This window comes from Ischnura elegans, chromosome 7, assembly GCF_921293095.1.
Source record: "Ischnura elegans chromosome 7, ioIscEleg1.1, whole genome shotgun sequence".
Lineage (NCBI taxonomy): Eukaryota > Metazoa > Arthropoda > Insecta > Odonata > Coenagrionidae > Ischnura > Ischnura elegans.
Window position 1 is genome coordinate 20,638,763 of NC_060252.1, and position 19,092 is coordinate 20,657,854.

The 19,092-nt window shown below is 36.9% G+C and overlaps 2 protein-coding genes across 2 annotated transcripts in view; both read right to left on the reverse strand.

The window, feature by feature from the left end:
• Positions 1–1,003: 1,003 nt before the first annotated feature.
• LOC124163104 lies at positions 1,004–15,225 on the reverse strand. Its single transcript, XM_046539905.1, has 3 exons — positions 14,951–15,225; positions 6,161–6,334; positions 1,004–1,523 (listed from the first exon to the last, which is right to left on the reverse strand). Exons 1-3 carry the CDS (start codon positions 15,015–15,017, stop codon positions 1,321–1,323), a joined length of 444 nt encoding a protein of 147 aa, XP_046395861.1. The 5' UTR covers positions 15,018–15,225; the 3' UTR covers positions 1,004–1,320.
• A 2,776-nt stretch (positions 15,226–18,001) lies between these two features.
• Positions 18,002–19,092, reverse strand: part of LOC124163101 — a 60,408-nt gene continuing 59,317 nt past the window's right edge. The window contains exon 7 of the mRNA XM_046539903.1: positions 18,002–19,087. Coding sequence (XP_046395859.1) covers positions 18,924–19,087 — 164 coding nt within the window. The 3' untranslated portion in view covers positions 18,002–18,923. The remainder of the gene's footprint in view (positions 19,088–19,092) is intronic.

The window sequence follows — 19,092 nt, forward strand, 5'->3', positions numbered from 1 at the left end:
GGCATACAGAAAGCATCACAGAGATTTAAACAAATGAGGCTGGTTGCTGCTAGAGATTCTGAGTCTATGTGCTAGACATAGATTTTTTGAGCAATTAGGAAAAGATGTCTTTCAGAGAGAAATACAGAACATCACATTAGAACTTCTCAGTGTTTCCAGGTCGTACAGAAACAATAAATTAAGAGAGATATTTTGCTGAATGGATAGATATAGGAATTCATTTTTCCTCAAACTATAAAGGACAAATAAATGTTAGGCAGAACGTAGTACACACATTTCCTTTTTTTGTAATGGCTGATATCATATAAATCCCCCATCACTTGCCTATTGTAAAATTTTGCAAGGTAGTATTAAGATGTAATTGTATAGGTGTCTCCTCATATTCCTTCTTCAATGTGCACTCCCAACCAAAGCATAGTGTGTGTCCCATCTCAATTCTTAATGTAATTGGAGTTGGGTCGGGGCTATACTCCGTAACTGTTTAAGTTCATCAAATTTCCTAGTGGTGATTAATTTCAATTCAGGTTTAACCTTAAGCAGCACTTAATCATGTTTTTACATCTTGTAAAGAGTTTGATAACTATTTTTTAATACAAACAAAGCTTTCACCTTATTGATTTTTAATGATGTTACCTACTCCTTATTTAGCTCCTTATTGCCTGCTCATAGTGGCTGGCCTTAAGGACTGAGAATTTATTTTCAAAATTTGAAAGTATTTTTCGTAAATATAAGGCATTTAGTTTGTCTCCATGTATCTCACCTTCCATGTTTATTAATTCTACTTGATTATAGGCCGTATAGTGAGGCGGTTTGATTTTGAGGAATTGAAATTACTTCTCTGTACTGAAGTCCTCAATTTTTGGCTCTTTGTCGATGGGCTGGTGATAAATTTTCCTTGTTTCAAGGGTGATATGAGATATGATTGGGAAACATTTTTGGAGATAACAATTTTATCGGGAAACGTCGATTTTTTCTGATTTTACCTTCAGTAAAAATTCATTAGTTTTAAAATTTATTTAATTTAAAAATGTATTTACAAGTAAAACAGGCACAAAAATGAATGTTATCTCAGATTTTTTTCATATGCACTTGGTGCTGATGGAAAATATGTTTCTGAACAAAAGGTCAGAGACACACATGCCACTTCCAGAGAATGTTCAAAATTTTCCGTTCTTTACTTAGATATCACAGAAAATCATCCTCAGCAGTGGCCCATTGCAATTGATTTCGGTGGATACATCAACAGTCAGGTTTCAAATGCCACGGCAGGGCACAAAAAAATTATATCTATTCCTGGAGCGCATTGTTGTACTTCTGCTGTCATCCTCCACGCATGAAAGTGAGCAGGAGGGCTGACACGATGCCTAAAAGAGGGTTGGATAGTCTTGATGAAGAATTGCACAGGTCACCTAGGCAGAAGCACATGAAAACTTCTTTGTGGTTCCATTTGGTGTAGGCACACCTCTCTTCGCTGTCGGAAGGACCTCGTTGGAGGCAAAGCCTTTGAGTTGCAATGCCATAGTCTGTAGGGAGAGAGTGGAATAAGTTTAATCAGGTTTTTAGTTTATTGCGGTTAAGTATTAACCAAGTGCAGTTAAAATTTGAGGGAACTTCATAGAAGCCACATTCAAAGTTGACTCACTCCTGAAATTGTTATTCATTAAAATAGTTCAGGAAATGGATGGGAAATATAAGTTAAAATTAAAAAAAATATTCTGTTTGACTGTATGTTCATACCAGTTTAAAAGAAGAAAATTCTAGAGTTACTCTTGACTTTCCATGATTTGGTGATTTATTTACTTAGTTGGAGAGAACCTTTCATTGAGTAGTAGAATTGCGCTCAAGAGTAGAGCAGCAATGATCCATACGTACATGGCCAAGGAGTTGCTGAGAAACAGTGAACTGCGCTTGGCATCTGTTCCGATGTTAGAAAATTTCATGTCTACTTTTATTTCAAACTGTAACACAATCAAAAATAAAACCAAATTGAAGCAGAAGCTCATTTTATTAGCAGTGCTTTGCTTTAACTATGATCAAGAGTGGTTTGAACTTCACTGCTGAGTCAAGTTTATTATCAGTGCATTGTTAATTTGTATTTTTTTATAAATATGATTACATTACAAGATTAAAATTTTGTTGACTTGAGCATTCATTTATTGGGGCATTTGATGAAAGAAATTCCCAGTAAATTAATTTTCCAATAAACAAAGGTGATGTAATTTTCATGAAAAATCTAAAATATTTTCTTCTGATGGTACTTCATGATTGTTTATAATTTGGGTATTCCATATTACATTTACTGATGCTGACCTAAGCAAGGGAAATGTTCATTACAACAAGAATATCATAATGTCTAGAATGAACTATTATGTATATGTGACCAAAAAAAGATACGAAGTTCATATTGTCTTGAGAATCGTTATCAGGAATGAAGTTTTGTCATGACTCTGTTCTTCTTAAGTTTCTATTAAGTACGTAAATGCTATATTTATGACCAAATCACTATAGCTACATATAATAGGTAATGTGGTTGGCTTATTAAGTGGGTGGCCACAAATTTTGAGATCGAACTTCCCGGAGAGGCTCGAATTTCTAGACCAAAATTTTCCATTTTCTCTGAGAATTTTAAGTGCATGATTACATGTATTATATTATGGCTGTTATTCATAACATGAAGGACATTTTTAATGCGTTTCTGTAAAAAAAAATGGACAAACTTCAAAGCATAACAATCTTTCAAGCTGAAATGAAGATAAACTGCATTTTTACAAGTTGCCTTCTAATATTTTGAAGAGTCATCTCAAATTTACAAAATTTACTTCTTGATATCACTCACTTGTTTGTTGTCCTCGGCAAGTTTTCATTTGTGACACTCTTGGGGATATTAAGATAACTGAATTGCCACTGCATATTATACAGCAGTAAGGAACGGCCTTTATATGCATTTTGTAATGTCAGTGACTATTGGAGAGGTAGTGTTAAAAAAGAGAGGAGAGGGTTAAGTTTTGGTGATAATTGTTGGTTTCTAAGAACCAATCTCCAAGATCTTTTGACATTCATGGCAAAGGAAGAAGAGAGGAAAGTGATGCTCGGGGAAGGGTTGTTTTTAGCATAAGAGTTAACTTATTTACTAGTGCGATGCCTTACAATCTCTTCTTGGCTTCCATTTCAGTGTGTACTTATTTTCTACTTTGTCAAACTTGAAACCAATTAATTATGTATTATTTTCCTCTGTGTCTGTTTCATGACAATACTTTTCTATTGTGTGTCAAATAAGCATTGGCTCACTATCCATAATCACCTCATACTTCATACCATCTGTTTCTCGTACATTGGCTCTTGCATACTATGCTCATGCGTTAAGAATTACATCTGGTGGATTAGTCTCAATTAGCGAATTTAGGCTCAATTCAAATGACTACATATATTTAGCCAAATAGTGGCAATGTTTCAAAGTTCAATTCATGACGGCCTACAGCATGTAAGTTGAGGCCACTTGAAGGATTCACTTCCACGGGAATTGTTAATTTCTGGTGTGTGATCGTTGTTGCCTCAAGCTATGAATGACTCATTGAATAATTCATATGCTGATCCTCGAATGTGATCATGTTCATTCGGAATAACAGAATCACCCCCTATATATTGATAGGTGATGTCACATTTCAATAAATGTAAACACAAACTTTTTGCTATCATTGTAACAATCTATGATATTAAAAAGTATTTCACCATAGCTCACTGTATTATAACATTATATGTGTAAGTGTAGCATTCTCTTTTCATAATGTCTACTAATTTTTGTGACAGCCTGGAGAAGAAAATTTGAGGAGCTGTTTGAGCATAGAGAGGTCCTTACTCTGAATGTATCCTTAAATCCCAAAGCCTCAATAAGAAATAGGTTGTGAAACACCTGTATATAACAACCTGTAGGTATTTTGCTATACACTAATCTTAGTCATCCTCAAGGACTATCTCCAGCAAGAGTCATTCACCCTCTTCATGATCAGGTATTTGCGACTCTTTGCTGTGAAGTGCGATCACAGGCATTAACCCTTTCGCACCGAACGACAGGTGGAGCCTACAAGCATTTTCATGTGCTGAAGACCTACAGTCCAGCCGGCAAGAGTTGTCCGATGGCACTTTAAGAGGAGGGGCGGAGAACCCAGTGCCAGCACGGTTTGCAGCCAATCGCTGTCCCCCAAATGCACCTCACACTCTTGCCCAGTCATGCAACGTTGTCACGTGCATATGAAGCACTGAAACAAGCCTGGACAACCAAAACAAGCCCTTTCTGCAAATCGCCAAAACAAAGGATTCCGCCATTGGATCCTTCACGCTCGTCGTCCCTTCTGGCTGCTTTCTTCACTGATCCCTTTTGTTTACATGTGATATGGGCGTTTCCCTTTCTTACCTGGCAACCTTGCCCTCTACCCTTTCTAGCTGTCAACGGACAACTCTCGGTGGCCGGACTGTAACGTTGGGTATAGCTGGCGTGGATTTTTGAACGCAAACCACCTGACGTCAACTATAGCTGATGTGGGGGATTGAGGTGACTGATAAGGTAGCAATGATTGGATGCATTCAGGCCCTGCTGGAATCCCTGCTTAGCGAGGCCTTAGGACCACTCCTCGGCAATGAAGCCTAACCCTCTCACTCATTTATGATCCTCCTCGCTGCAGGAATCTGTTGTAAAGTGGTTATATTGTAAATGGTTTGTGTGAAGAAACATTTTGTTGCATACTCCAATTGCACTATATGTACTTTGAAATGAATTCTTAGATTTTTAGAGCTTAAGCAATTTTTTTTAAATTTAGCGATACTTATTATGGACCTCTGGATTTAGAGTCTTTGTACTTTACGGTAACTTTGTTATTATCAACGCTAGAAATCCATTTAAAATTCCACAGTGCTTAAAATATGTTAGTTATTCTCATAGATACGTAAATTATTGAAAATGTAAAGCAATATTTGGTTTAAAAAAAAAACACTGGTTACGCCATAAGTTGATGGTGAACTCATGCTAAGATTGGATTAGAGGGTCTAGTCCAGTAGCCAGTGTAATGGTTGGTTGCCTTTTTTAATTAGTTGGGTCCCAAATTGGAGGAATGAGAATACCAGGGCAACTCCCCTGAAAAAAGAGCTTTAAGCTGAAGAGCATAGAGAGTTGTAAAATATTCTTATGCTACTTGTAGCACGGAAAACGTTTTTCTGTCCTAGGCACCAGCAAGAACTCAGATAGCACAAACTAAGAGTTATCCATTTCTTATGGTTTTCTTACAGAAAAAATTGCTAAGCTGCTCATTCTGACATGAATTTAAAGCCTACCCGTTAAGTTCAGCAAGTCTTTATAAGAGCTTCACAACTGATAACATTTTCCTGTAAATAGAAAAATATGTACAACTGCAAGCGACCGGCTGGTGATGATACGAAGAATAAGATACTTTATCCTTGTGGCAGAAAAAAAATAACACCAGGGAGAACCGAATGTATGACCGACGCATCCGCAGTTCTATACGCTACCTACTACACCATGGCAACGGATGAGTGTGGGGGGCATAGTTACCAGTTTAAAATCCAATTATGTAGAAAAACTTGGCTGGTAGTTGCATTGAAAAATGAAATTATTCAAGGTTCACTCAATATAACATTTATGAATTTCAGTTTATGGTCTGATAACCTGATGAATACAATATATTTATATTAGAGATTCCTTCAGACATTTTTATATTATTCTATGTCGCTATTCTTGTTAAATTATGTGTTTTTCTTACAACCGTTATTTCCCCATCAGTCCATAAATGTGAATGATTTTCAAATTATAGCCGTATGATATTATTTCTACTCATATTATAGAACTGCCAATAATGGAAAACTTATTCCTATGCATAAATCCTTCAATGAATACTCTAAATGATGGGATAAAAACAGCATCTACAGAAGTGTTGAAAGTTAAGCATACATTTTGTCATTACTCTGGATGTTTGTCGGCCTGGCCGTAAGAAACCCATAACAAGCTTACTTGATATGCACCTTACTTATTTCTTCCTTTCACCTTATCTCAATGACTTATAATGTGCTAGCTGGGAAAGGGTTAAAATCTGGTGGCTAGAGGTTAATATGTGAGGAGTGTGAATAAAGTGGAATGGTTAATGTGACTCACCGTCATCTTTGAAGCTTGTTCCACCTTCTAAAAACTTTCCACACCATCCGGAGGCACAAGGGACGGCCTCAACTCCATGAGTTACATCAATAGACGTTGCATTATATGTGAAAGGGTCTCTGCATGTTCCCAAATCCCCACGGGATCGACAGGAAAAACATCTGCGGACCAATCCTGAAAGAAAATGCACCAAAATCAGCACTTGAAATCAGCTGGTGTCATTATTTCAGTTCCAAGTTTAGGTAGTCAAGAACTCCTCCATAGGTCAGTATTCCCCCATAGGAAGAAATGGAGAGAGGACATTTGGGGAGAATCATTCTTGGTTAATATTTTTAATCAATCATTTTTATTTAAAAAAATTATCCATGGAAAAATATGCACTAACATAAAAGGTTAATTAATGGTCAATTACTTGGGTACTTGTGTTAAGTATTAAATCAGACAAAAGTAGCTGGTTCCCAGTAAATGAATAAAAAATTTAATGTTTTCTTTTCATTTTTCATTATGTGATACTAAAAAGTTAGGATGCGCTTTAGATTGTTATTTTGTTCATGAGGCTTAAGTGTGTGATACATAATTATTGATTTCATTATATACATTGCCTTTTGCTTGATTAAGATCTGACATTTGCTAAACATGAATCCTCAGTTATGGTCTTTGGATAAATTCTCGGAAGAATTCTTTTTTTTTTAATTCTAACTTCTTTAACTAAAATTGTAAGTATGTATGTATTTAGCTAGCAATTATGCCATACATAAATCAGGTATTTTTAAAAATAAATTAAATGTTTTGCCACTTTTCAATGTCAAACTACAGCAATACACAGCTTATCCTCATAAATGAAAATTCTGCTTTTGATGTTCAGGATTGTAGCAGGTCTGTGTGGGGGGTCACTGCCTTGGTGGAAAGAGTCACTGTCTAACGTAAACTACATCCCTTTTAAAGTTTAGCATTAGTGCTTGGTGACTTTGAATTTTCAATACATATATACTTAGAAAGGAGGTGTCTATCCTGTCATTGCAAGATTTTTTTCATCTCAGCATTGATGTTGAGAATCAATCACAGACTTCAGACATAATTTTATTTTTAATGTGCTTTCATGCAGTTCCCAACCCCTAAAAGATATAAATCAAAGATTATCGTTATGGAAAAATAGAATTAAGTCCTGTATGTATGAATGAAATGTTTGAGTTGGTGTTTTGAACTTGCATTCCCTCTTCATGAGTGAAAAAGATCCAAAAAATATGTGAATAAAAGAGAGTTGTGTGAAAGAGGTGAATATTCAATTAAAATCAAAGGAACTGAATCATTTGTCAAGTATTTTATTTCATTGTGACTTGATGATGTGCAAATCAATCAATTTCGTTGCATACCTAACGTAAACTTTTTCTGTACTGACAAAATTTTATCATTCAACTGACCTGAAGTTAATCATCAGGGCTTACCTGGTAGTTATAATGATCGATTTGATGAATTCGGAAGTTTAAGTGATAATCGTCTTGTTTTTCTCAATTACTCATAAGTCAGTTGATGAGTCGATCACTTGCAACGAATCAATCACGGACGCTCCATCACACTAACATATACAGGGTGTGGAAATATTGTCACGAAATTTTAACCCTTGAGAGCTGATACCAGTAGGAACCAAGGTTTTTCTTCACATATATTCTCCATGCCGAAGAAGTATACTAGAGCTGTACTGTTGGCGTGAGTCAAAAACTCACCCCAAACAGCCAGTTGGCAGAAGTAATGAAAAATGGCGCATGTGTACCTTTGTCAGTATTAAATGTTGTGTGTGTGGAATAAGAAACTTGAATTTAAAACAGGAAAAACAACTGTTTTGAATTTTAAAGTTCAAGTTGTTATTGGATTTTGTTGCCTTTTTTTGTTTCTTTTTGTTATTTAATTATTTTTTGAGGCCGTTTTTGTTCTATTTTTTCTTTTTTTTTCTTTCATTTAATTTCTTTTTTAATATTTGAATATCACACAGTGCGTTCCATGAATGCAATAAGGAAACAATGCAGGAGAAGACGTACGAAAGACTAGGTCGGAAACGCAGCAGTTTTAAACGACAAATTTCGAGTCGTGCGCTCCGATTGGCGGCGAGTTTGCCCTGTTGCCTGGCCTGTCGGAGATCGCAATGTATCCAAGTGATCCGGCAACAGGGCAAACTCGCGGCCAATCGGAGCGCATGACTCAAAGTTCCTGTTTAAAACTGGTGCGTCTTCGACCTAAACATTATTACATTAATTTTGGTTCCTACTGGCATCAGCTATCCAGGGTTAAAATTCCATATCCAGGAAGGCCTGGAAATGTTTATTTTGTAAGACAAGATATATGGAGAATTTGTACTTGTTTTACTTTCGTATGCACCCCTTTACATTTTTATTCCTTACTATATTTATGCTTATTACTTAATTATGCTTATTACTATATTATATATACAAGGTATAGTTACTTTAAAATTAAAAAGAAGTTTAATCGGTAAATTATTTGTTTCAACATTGACTAGGTACACCCTGTAGCGCTTTATTTTCTTTATTTTGTCGTTGTTACACCTCTCGGCTGTTACAAAAATGCTGAAAATGGCATTTAATGGGGGGTGGTAATTCAAATGTCTCCGGAAGTAGTGATGACTCCGTTTCAATGTTATAAAAAATGCTTTAATCGCCGGGGAAACTTTGTGATAAAAATTAAAAGTAGAATTATTTGTTCTTGACTTAGGACAGTGTTGAGTTTGGCAAATTAAACTCAAAAACGAACGGGATCAACCTATGATTAGGCCAGAAAATGGTTAGAATTCCAAATTTATTTGGGTGTACTAGTTTGGACAATTACGAGCATGCATCTATAACGAAGGGGGAGAGATGCAAATGTGTCTGTGATTGTGATTGTGCGTTAACATATGCTAACTTTTTAACTGATTAGACTGCGGCATCCGATCTTTAGTTAATTTTGCTTCAATTTACTTTCATTTCAGTTATTTACGGGATAATCCATTGACTCATAGTCTTACAAATAATTTCACAGATAATAGAAATCAGAAAATTATGAACACGCACACAACTAACCCATAAAAATAAATTTTAAAAATCTATACATAATTGCAAGTAAATGGTTAAAATATGTAGGTAGATACAACAATATAAAATTTAAGTTATAAATATGTTCTCGTGGTAGAATTTTTACATTGAGTTCATCTTTGCCACAAGTGACTTTGAAATCTAGAAATAGACATAGAGAAATCAAAACTTTTGCCGAGTTTATTAAAATTCCTCATCATTCTTGATAGCGGGGAGTGAAATGTATAATTATTTCTGTGATAATTAACCTTCCTCGTCTTCATTAGAGTTGGGAAAAGCTAGTGTTTGCTGCTATATTTTCAAAATTGCCGTCTTTGCAGAGTATGAAATTCACAGGAATTGCTCGTTAGCCATTTTTTAATTGTCAGTTTTGAGAAAGTGCTCTGATTCCTTGGCTCCCTCGAACTTACCAAATCTCGATTGTTGTGGTTTGCAGGAATATAGACGAATATCGTACATGTGATGGAGTATCAATGCATGCTGAGGCCATGACCACTCGCGTGATCATCTCGGGATATTCTGACCAGAGTACATGATTTTTTTCTTTATTTTCCCAACTTAGGGTAGATTCGTTCCCCCCTGCCCGTATACACTCCTATTTTTTAGAATTCCTCCGTTCTGTTATGTTGAAATAGTTGTTATCTATGTTGTGACAATTTGAATGAGCCGTATACAAATGCAATTTGTTTTTATTGTTGGGGAAAGAGTTTCCTAGCGTTCACAATCAGTTAGTTTGATCTGTAGTTTCCTTGTTGGGGGAAGTTATTTTTAAATTTCTCCGGAAGGGAGAATACAGATTACACTGATTCTGAACGCAAGTAGACTTTTCCCAACCAGTCAAAACAACTAGTCTTCAAAGGATGACGGGGGAACTAACGTCTCTGCTGGCCTCCATTCGACAAGTGTCACCGTATTTGATTTATGAAGCGACATTACGGGACCGTGTCAGGGGTGCCGACTTAGAAAAAAAACTAGTGGAGGTTCTTGCCCCGAGAAATTTTATAAATAGTGAGTTTTTAAGTTTTTTAAATACATTTTAGAAGAGTCATATGATCAACATTAGAACCCTGGAAACTCGACTCTCGATAACGTGACACTCCGGTGAAAATCGACGAGCCTGACACATCTTTCCTCCTCCCACATATCGAATTTTTGGGGGGCCTCGGCCCCTTTCATGCCCCATGGAGGCGGCGCCAGTGGTCAGCGTTAATCATTCGGGTCGCTATTTCTATCGGCTTGATATTTGAGAGCTACCTTATGAATGTTCTGTGTAAATATTCATATTGCGTTTTTACTGTTCAAATGTTGGTAATTTCAGTGAAATTAAATTCCAAGTATCAGAATTTAATTAATGTTAAGGTCTAATATAATACTTTGTACAGTCCTCCAATATCTCTCTCAGTGCTAGGGTGGGGTTTCATATTTTTATTTTACTTTATTCATTAAAGCGTTTCACACTCTCCCCGATATGACTCTTCTTGAACCCTTTTAGGGAAAATTAACGTTGATTCAGTTTCTTGGAGTGTATGCATTGAAGAATTAAAACGGAAATTTTGCCTCCGTTTTAGTATATTTATACACCTTCATCATGGCTATGAATGAAGACGAGTACACATTTAAATGAAATAAGAGACTAAGAAAAATAATACCCACTGGAGACTAACAAAAGGTATGTCAAAATTCTAGTCACTTTTTAGGTAATTAACGACTGAATTATTTTTATTTTTTATTTTGTTAATTTAAAAATATTGCAACAGCCTTTTATGCTTTTAAGTATCAAATTCATGTGCCCATATTCATTGATAGCTCCGATGAAGGTTTGTGAATACACCGAAATATTTGCAAAAATTTGTTTTAAATTCTTCAAGAACTTTACTCCAAGACACAAATAAACGTTAAATATAGAGACTAAGAGAAATAAAAACGCAATTTATCAAACTATCCTTTAATTTGTATGATTATTTAATATATACTATTATTAATAACATTATTTTCGGGAGGTTCACGTAAGACAACTACCTAAATTTGTGGAGGGGCTGGACTCCGTGACCCCCTGTTGTTCGTGTCGTCTCCTTGTGCATGTTACGCCAGATGGCGACATCTTTGGGTCAGGTGATATCGTGAAGTCTGCTTATTATTACAGAATCAAGAGAGCCCTACTTCAATTTCTTTTCCTCATGAAATATATCTCTTTTTACGGTTTTAATTAATAGTGAGAAAGTTATGTATTTTCACTCATTATGAGCAATATTTCGAATGTATCTAACTATCGCGGCGTTTCATTTCAAAATAATTACTGGTGGAAATTTACTTGCATCCCATACGGTGAATTAATGTGAATATTCTCGAAGTCTGAGCGAATTGGAGTCCTTGAAATTCACTGGTGAATGGCTCGGAATTCCTGGCAATAGATCGCCTTTTTCGCTGATACTAATTTATGAAGATGAAGGTTAAAAATCTTTGGTTAAGAATGTGTACAATGACTTAACTTGTTACTTCTAATACTGCGCTATATAGCATTGCAAAGGAATTATCGGCATTTAGCTTACCGCCAAGGCTTTAGCGCTTTAGTATCTCTTTTAGGTTGTCAAAAATGCCGGACTCGTGAAAGTTTTATTGGTGAAATTAGTTAGCAGCGTTGACCTTGTAACTGAAAGCTCCAATTAGTTCCTTGTTAGATGTTAGTGTAAAGTTCTCCTTCAGTTAGTTATTGCCGTAATAAGTACTTACTATCCTTCTAGTAAGATAATTATTTCGCTCGTACATATTCAATTACTTCGGTATTATTCGGGGCTTGTTTCTGTTTTTTTAGTCATCAGTCAGCCGCAGTGATTTTTTCGTATTCAGAAAATAGGGTTTTCCTCATAATTTTTTTCTGCAAAATGTGTTGTGTAAAATTGCTATTAAAGTGTGTTCAGTGTAAATCGGGGGAGACAGGATTGGTATCTATGCTCGAGTGAATTACATTCCTCCTCTAGTTTTCTCAAATAATTTCTACTCTCTCGTAGTAGTCAATCTTATGATAAACTTCTATTGGCACTTAGTGTTTATCAACCGAAAATCCTTCTAAACCCTGGAATTACCCTCTGGTTTTATCTGATGGAAAATAAGCCGGAAGTTGCATTTCAAGAGAGGAGTTTTATTTTTTAATCTTGCTGTTTACTCCTATTTCTCTATTATATCCGTTAATTCATTCCAGAAAATTCGTAGTTTAGTTGATACAGTTGTATTCAAATCATAATACTCCTTGGGTAATGTGATATGAGGTAGTACCATTTTACTATAGTGTGATTTGAAGCCCCACAAATACCTACTATTTAAGAAGAGCGCTAATAATATGAGTATCGGTCCATCATACCCTGATTTTTCTCAACTTTTTTCATAAATTATGTGTTTTCAAATTTGGATAAATTTTCCATCATTCGTCTATATGTAGAACAGGATGCGTTGGATATAGGTTTTTATTTTTATGTTGATGCACACTTATATAAAAAATGCACGATTTTTCATGATCGTTTTTCCGGTCCATTGCAGTCCGTTATAATCATTTTTAAGTAGGAGTAAGGTACCTAGTTAATAGTAGAGTAATTACTTTGAGGTGCATTGATTTGTGCTGTCGCAAATATGATACTGTTGTTCCTTCAGTTCTCACAGTTACGAGGAAAGATATTGGTCACATTCACAGCGCCGGAAAAATTCACACGATTAACTTCTCCGAAGTTATTTTCATTTATTATCCATTTTGTGATATTTTTTGAAATTCTGAGGGAAAATAAAATTAGATAAATTGAAAGGTACGTACAAATGTAGTAAATTAAATCACTACAGTCGGGTAACCCTAAAAAAAAATTGGTGCAACGCATGATGAAATAAATGCATCTATCTTGAATTGATAGTAAAATATGGATTGATATTAATTAGTAATTTTGATTAAAAAACCTTGACAACCCTAGAAAAACTTGACAAAAGATCTGGTAAAAGTCTTATATTTTTTTTCTATAAATATCACTCGAAATACTGCTGTTAAAAACGTTTTGGTCATTGTAATAGTTAACTTTCTCCATGAGTGATGTAAATTACGGGGTACCATTGGCGGATCCAGGATAGGGAGAAAGGGGGGGGGGAGCTAAGTTGGGGGTTACCTCCCAGCAGTAGTGGGGGTCTGAACAAAATTACCATTCTATCTAGTGTTAATTGGATATCCAAGCCAAAAATAAAAATCTGATTGCAATTTACAATAATGTATTTTTCCGAAATGGAAAGGTACAAAAAACATACGAGTCGATACTTCCGTAGTCTTGATTGGTGTGTCCTTGCCTGAAAAATCCCAATATCCCTATAAGTTTATCTCAGCAAAGCGATATCTGTCTACTAAGGCGGTGGGGCGCGTATCAGAATGCATTTACAGTCGCCATTCAGCGATGTTTTCATGGGCGTACCCAGCGAGGGGCAGCTGCCTCCCCTAGAAGCAAAAATCGCTAAAGTCTTTAAGCAAAATCAGTACTGAATTGAAACGAAATTATTCAACAAATTTTCTTTAAATCCACGAAAAGTCATATGTATTAGTATAAGATATGTAACTAAAATAAAACTATTTTTTCAAGGAAATAATCTCTTAAACTAATAAAGCGCTGCTATAATTTTCTTAAAATGTTGGTTTCATTCACATTTCCCATGCTTAAATATCACAACTTGGCTCGCCCCTCCCCCTAGACAATGGCTTGCCCTAGTTATGATCCTGGGTACGCCTTAGGATGTATTTTTTACGTTCTGAGTGAGATAATTCCTATAGGAATATATGTTATCGTACTGTGCATTAGAGAGTTTCAAGCGCCCTATCTTCAATCGAAAAGAAAGAATTTGTTTCCGTTGTTCCCTGCTACGAATATTAATGCCGTGGCTTTTTAGGTTAGCATCATGCTCATTCCAGTTATAATACGATGTGCATTTCAGCCGAAGCTCACGTTTCATTTCTTCGTGAAGAGAGGATCCGAGATGCGCTATTTTGTTCGGGTGATATTTCTGGTGACTGTATTTTGGTCGCCCTTGGGTATTTCAATACTCTTCTGACGCTGCTCTCATGAGCACCCGGAATCACGTCTGACATCAATATTTGCTCCATTGTTACCGAGTGAGCAACAAAGATTCCGGGAATTTCCTCATTCCGGGTTGCACAAGATTAGCAAAACGCTGCTGCCAAATGCCTTGGTGAAAGCCAAAAATGCTCGCCAAGCACTCGTTGGCTCATCATGATTTCACTCGATCGTGGAACAAGTTTTTGTGCAACATTATCCTTTGTATAATTAGTTCATGCGGTAAATTTTGGTTAATCAAGGTGAACAAAGATGTTATTTTACCTTCCATTATTGTATTTTTGTTGTGTGCCCTCATGGAAAGAAATCTTTGTATCGGTACTTATTAGAAGTTGTGACTTTTGCCTTTCTTGTCTGTATCATCGCAGTTCTGTTGAGTATAATCTAGAAAATTATGTTTGGCCACTATAGGAAGTATGCAGGAGGCAGCGAGATGTATATGGAAGCCGTTTTTTGTAAATTTCACAGTTTTATGGTAGATATGTAAACCCCTTAGCATCCGAGTATTGAATTCAATTCGAAATGAATTGGTGACGCCTTAATATAGCCGTATTCCGATACATCAGTGCTGATAACTGTAGTATATTAAGTGTGAACGTTAAGATCGTACTCACCGTTTCCGTAGCCAATATTGCCTATGATGATAAGTAACACAATCCGAGACACAAAGCTCCAATCCATGGCTGCTGTTCGCTTAGGGATGCTGTTGTACTCCAAGTGTAGCGGATGAGTATCCCAGACGACTAGTCGCGTGCCACTTTTTGAGAACTTTTCTTCCCGAAATATGTGCCACCAGGTGAATGCGATCACAAAATGTTTTGATGTGAGAAAGCCAGCTGGAGTTGAGGCTCCCCTCTCGAGAGAGTCGCTACTGCCGAGCCGAGAAAGGTACCCAGGCCACGTCGGTACCGGTTTTCCCCCCCCCCCCCCTACCATTCCACTCTTTCCACCTCCTTCTCCCTCCCCTCCTCCACCCACCCTCTTTGAGGCCAAGCCGTTCCCCTCGCTACCAACCCCCTCTCTATAAAACACCACGCCCGTTCGACCTTCGCCTTCTATGCTGGTCCAGCCCTTATACCGTATAAACTACATGCTTTGTATAATGTAGTTTATATGATCTAAGGTCCAGCCATTTATAGGATGGCACCGAATGCATGTACTCGAGTACGGGTATTTCACTGATCAAGGCACGTACTCGAGTATGCTGTTAGTAAAGGATGCTGTAGGGGCTTGAACGCCCTCCTCCACCACCGAAAGTTGTTCATTTTGTCCAAATGTATTGTGTGCGAACGACTTAGCAGAAATTTTTTAGTGTATGATGCTTTTCCTGACAAATTTCTTAGTTTCTGAATTCATATACCTAACATTTTCCTTAAATATCTAGATAATGTGATCTAGTTAAATAGGATTTTTGCCTTGTTTTAGACTTAGCCCAAAAATAAATTTCTGCCCTTGTATTCTTGGAAAGACAGACTGGGATGCGAAGATGTATTGAGAGGAGAACTAAGGAGCATCATACGGCATATGGCGGATAGGCCAGCTTTTAATGCAGTGATTATATGAAAAGTGTAATGTAGGGGAAAATTGACAAAAAATCCCCCGAATGCAAGGCCAGAACATTTTTTCGAGGTTAGGGAAGGTGAACATTGATGGGGAATAGATTTTGGGTCAAGGGGCATTCTGAGGAGTTACGCTTCAAACTGCGCATTCAAATATTTCGAGGGACGGGATGTTTGAACTCCTAAACCCCCCCCCCCTGATCCTCCCCCACTCTCGGCGTTCTTGCCCGAGGAAGGCCAAGGGATAAGTGTAAACTAGTATTTGATAAGTATAATTGAGATTGATGAAGGATCTCAGGAAGAAGAGCATAAGGAAATGAAAATGACTGACTTGAGAAAGGGAGAAGTGGAGGGAAGATGTAAAACGATCATAGGGTTGCAGAGCCGTGAATGCATAACGGGTATGGAGTACCTTAGAGTAAAATTTCCTTCATTCATACCTTGATGATACTCGAGAATCCATGTATGCGTCTGTATACACGAATACCTAGACGAATGCACGAAGACTCAGCCGAGTAGACAGATACCTCGAGACCTGAGGTGAAGTGCTCATAGAAATTCATGTATATGTACAAATACCTCCAACCTCAGGTGGATACTTAAATATCCTTATGTACACAAACTATAACATTGACTATTCTGGGTGAATACCGCCCTTCACCCTCTGATCCCCTGGATACTCGAGTTCCTTGACGAACTCTGGTAGATATTGAATATTAGGACACGAGTGCCTGTATGTCTTCTTATTTATTTTTAATTGGACGTAAAAGTAACGGATAACTGACTTAGCTTCGTGTGTTTTAAGTTTTAAAAATGAAAAACACCTTTATTTAAACAATTTAGTTAATATTATTGAATGTTTTAACCTGGATTGGTCAATATAAACCGCAAATACAATCTGTAATATTCTTTAAAAATCCATGGCGATTTTGGGTTCTGATTCGTGCGACATTCAGGCTAAATATTAAATACTCTCCGTCAGTAATTATATTCAAAAGAAACTGCTTCGAACATTTAGAAGACATCAACTGATTCTGTCTAAAATTATTTTGAACGGTTAAATACCCAGCCATTGTCGTATGAAAATTTCAATTGTTCTATCTTGTGTTATCGTACTCGTGACCCGCCCTTTTATGAGTTTTTATCTTCCTTATCGTCATAAATGACTCCTAAAAATATTTATTTTGTTGCGCAAACACAAACACGCCCGTCTGATAAATTTCTCCCCGTCGTTTGTGTAAGCTGTTAGAAGCGATCGTACCCGGGGCAACTTCATGAAACTATTTTGTCGTGGGATTAATATGAAAAACTACCGAACTATTTCCAGCACGACTTTTACCGCCCATTACCTTGGTTTCGTCTTGAAATCCTCGTGTTTGGCTGTATTAAATCGTTAAGTTGATCCCAAAATTCAGCTGCTGATGTCGATCATCGTCCACGTCAAAGATGTAGGTGTTGAAATGGCCATTGGAAATTGATATGCCGAAAATTCGTTTTCATGCCTCGGGAGATCAGATTGTTGGGCATCATAATGATTTCCTCGAAGAATATTGGAATATCGACTACCTCTAGTTGGTAGTAAAAATTGTGCGTCGAGAAACACTACTCCCGGTTACGAATTTTAAACTGTAATCCAATATTTCCCTTAATTTTTGCCGTTTCAGAGGAGTAAACATTGGATCAAGAGAAATTACCTCAGATCCTGATGTAGCTCGATATTCTATTTATTTTTACTTTTATTGAATCATGTGTGATACATGTATATTTTGTAAGTGGAAAAAGGATTAACTTGTAAATGATTCTCTCTCCAGCAGTTTCTCTTACCATTTTCCGTATTTTTCCTATCCTTCATTCTTCATAGATTTGAGATAGTGTTTCTTGTAGTATTCCAAGCTACTTAGCCTGAGTATGCGGGTTAGAATTTGAACCAAACTCTCTTTAAAAAAGAATTAATCCATTAATAATAGAAAAAATCACTGGAAATAAAATACCAGTACCAAGTTTTTCTCCAGTTTATTATAAAATGTACATATCGTTATCAGTTTTTAATAAAAATATCAGAATTATTGTTATGACTGCTAATTTGAATTTTTTTTTAATGATTGATTTTGATTGTTTCACTTGTTTCACTTGAATGCATCTTACATCAGCTAGCGCTGCCTCTCCCGTTGAAGTCTCCGAGTTCTCGTCGCGACCTTTGTCGTTCATGTTCCGTACCACTGATTGGTATGTGGTCTGACGTCATGTCTTCGAGAGGAAAGATGTAGTGAGCATCACATTTAGTCGCTGACGTCTTTGTGTTAATAGAAATTCATTCTTTGTTTGTATTCGATGTTCCAATTCGCCGATCTCTGCCTAAAGTTCCCTCTGGATGTGGATTCATAATTTTTTTATAAATAAAATTGGAATATATTGAAGCCGTGTTGTTGGGCTAAAAATTCGTCTTCAATTGAGTGCCGAGTGATTTAAATTAGTTTAAAACTTGATTAGCGGTTTCAATGATCCTGCTTTTATCATGAAGGATGTTCTTTTGATCGCCACTTTGATCAGTATTTTGGAATTTAAGCGAATGAAATTTATATTTTCTCAATACGAGGAAATTTATGAACGTGCATCAACCCCAGCAACGAGATTCCAATGACAAACTCTTCTTTGACCCCAGTTTGATTTATATGTTGCGGATTTTATGATTTTTTTGCCATTGGTTGTTCGTAATGCGCAATCGGCGTCTGGCCTGAGACGAATAGCTTTTCTGAAAATATTTGGCGGGATTGTGGAGGGCAGGAGAGCGCGAGAAGGTAAAGTCACTCCCTGGTGTCGTGAGCGATCGACCTTGAGAGGTTTCCCTCTCACTTGGCTGCATAAAAAAGACTGGTAAAAGTGGCAGCCGCCATCTTTGGAAGACAGCGCTACCCTTCCGTGACACTCTTGGGCACTGTCACCTTTCCACAGCTTGGCCATTTGTGCTACGTGCACAGCGGTCGTTGGGTTCTTCATGTCTGCCGTAATTATTCCTTGCCGGAGTTCTTCAAAATCCGGTTCCCATGTCTCCTTCTTCCGTCGTGTTCACCTTAGTATAACCAGGTGGTCTGAAGCGGTGCCTTTGGGTGTATGCCACGATAAGGCCGGAGCAATAAGTGACCAGACAAATACCCACTACTACGCCGAGGTAGATGTTGTGTCGGAGGAATTCTGAA

Coding starts and splice junctions, on each gene's coding strand:
- LOC124163104 (XM_046539905.1), bottom strand. CDS start 15,017: ATGGATTGGAGCTTTGTGTCTCGGATTGTGTTACTTATCATCATAGGC. Junction 6,335..14,950: donor CAATATTGGCTACGGAAACG/GTGAGTACGATC, acceptor ATTTTCTTTCAG/GATTGGTCCGCAGATGTTTT. Junction 1,524..6,160: donor AACAAGCTTCAAAGATGACG/GTGAGTCACATT, acceptor CTCTCCCTACAG/ACTATGGCATTGCAACTCAA.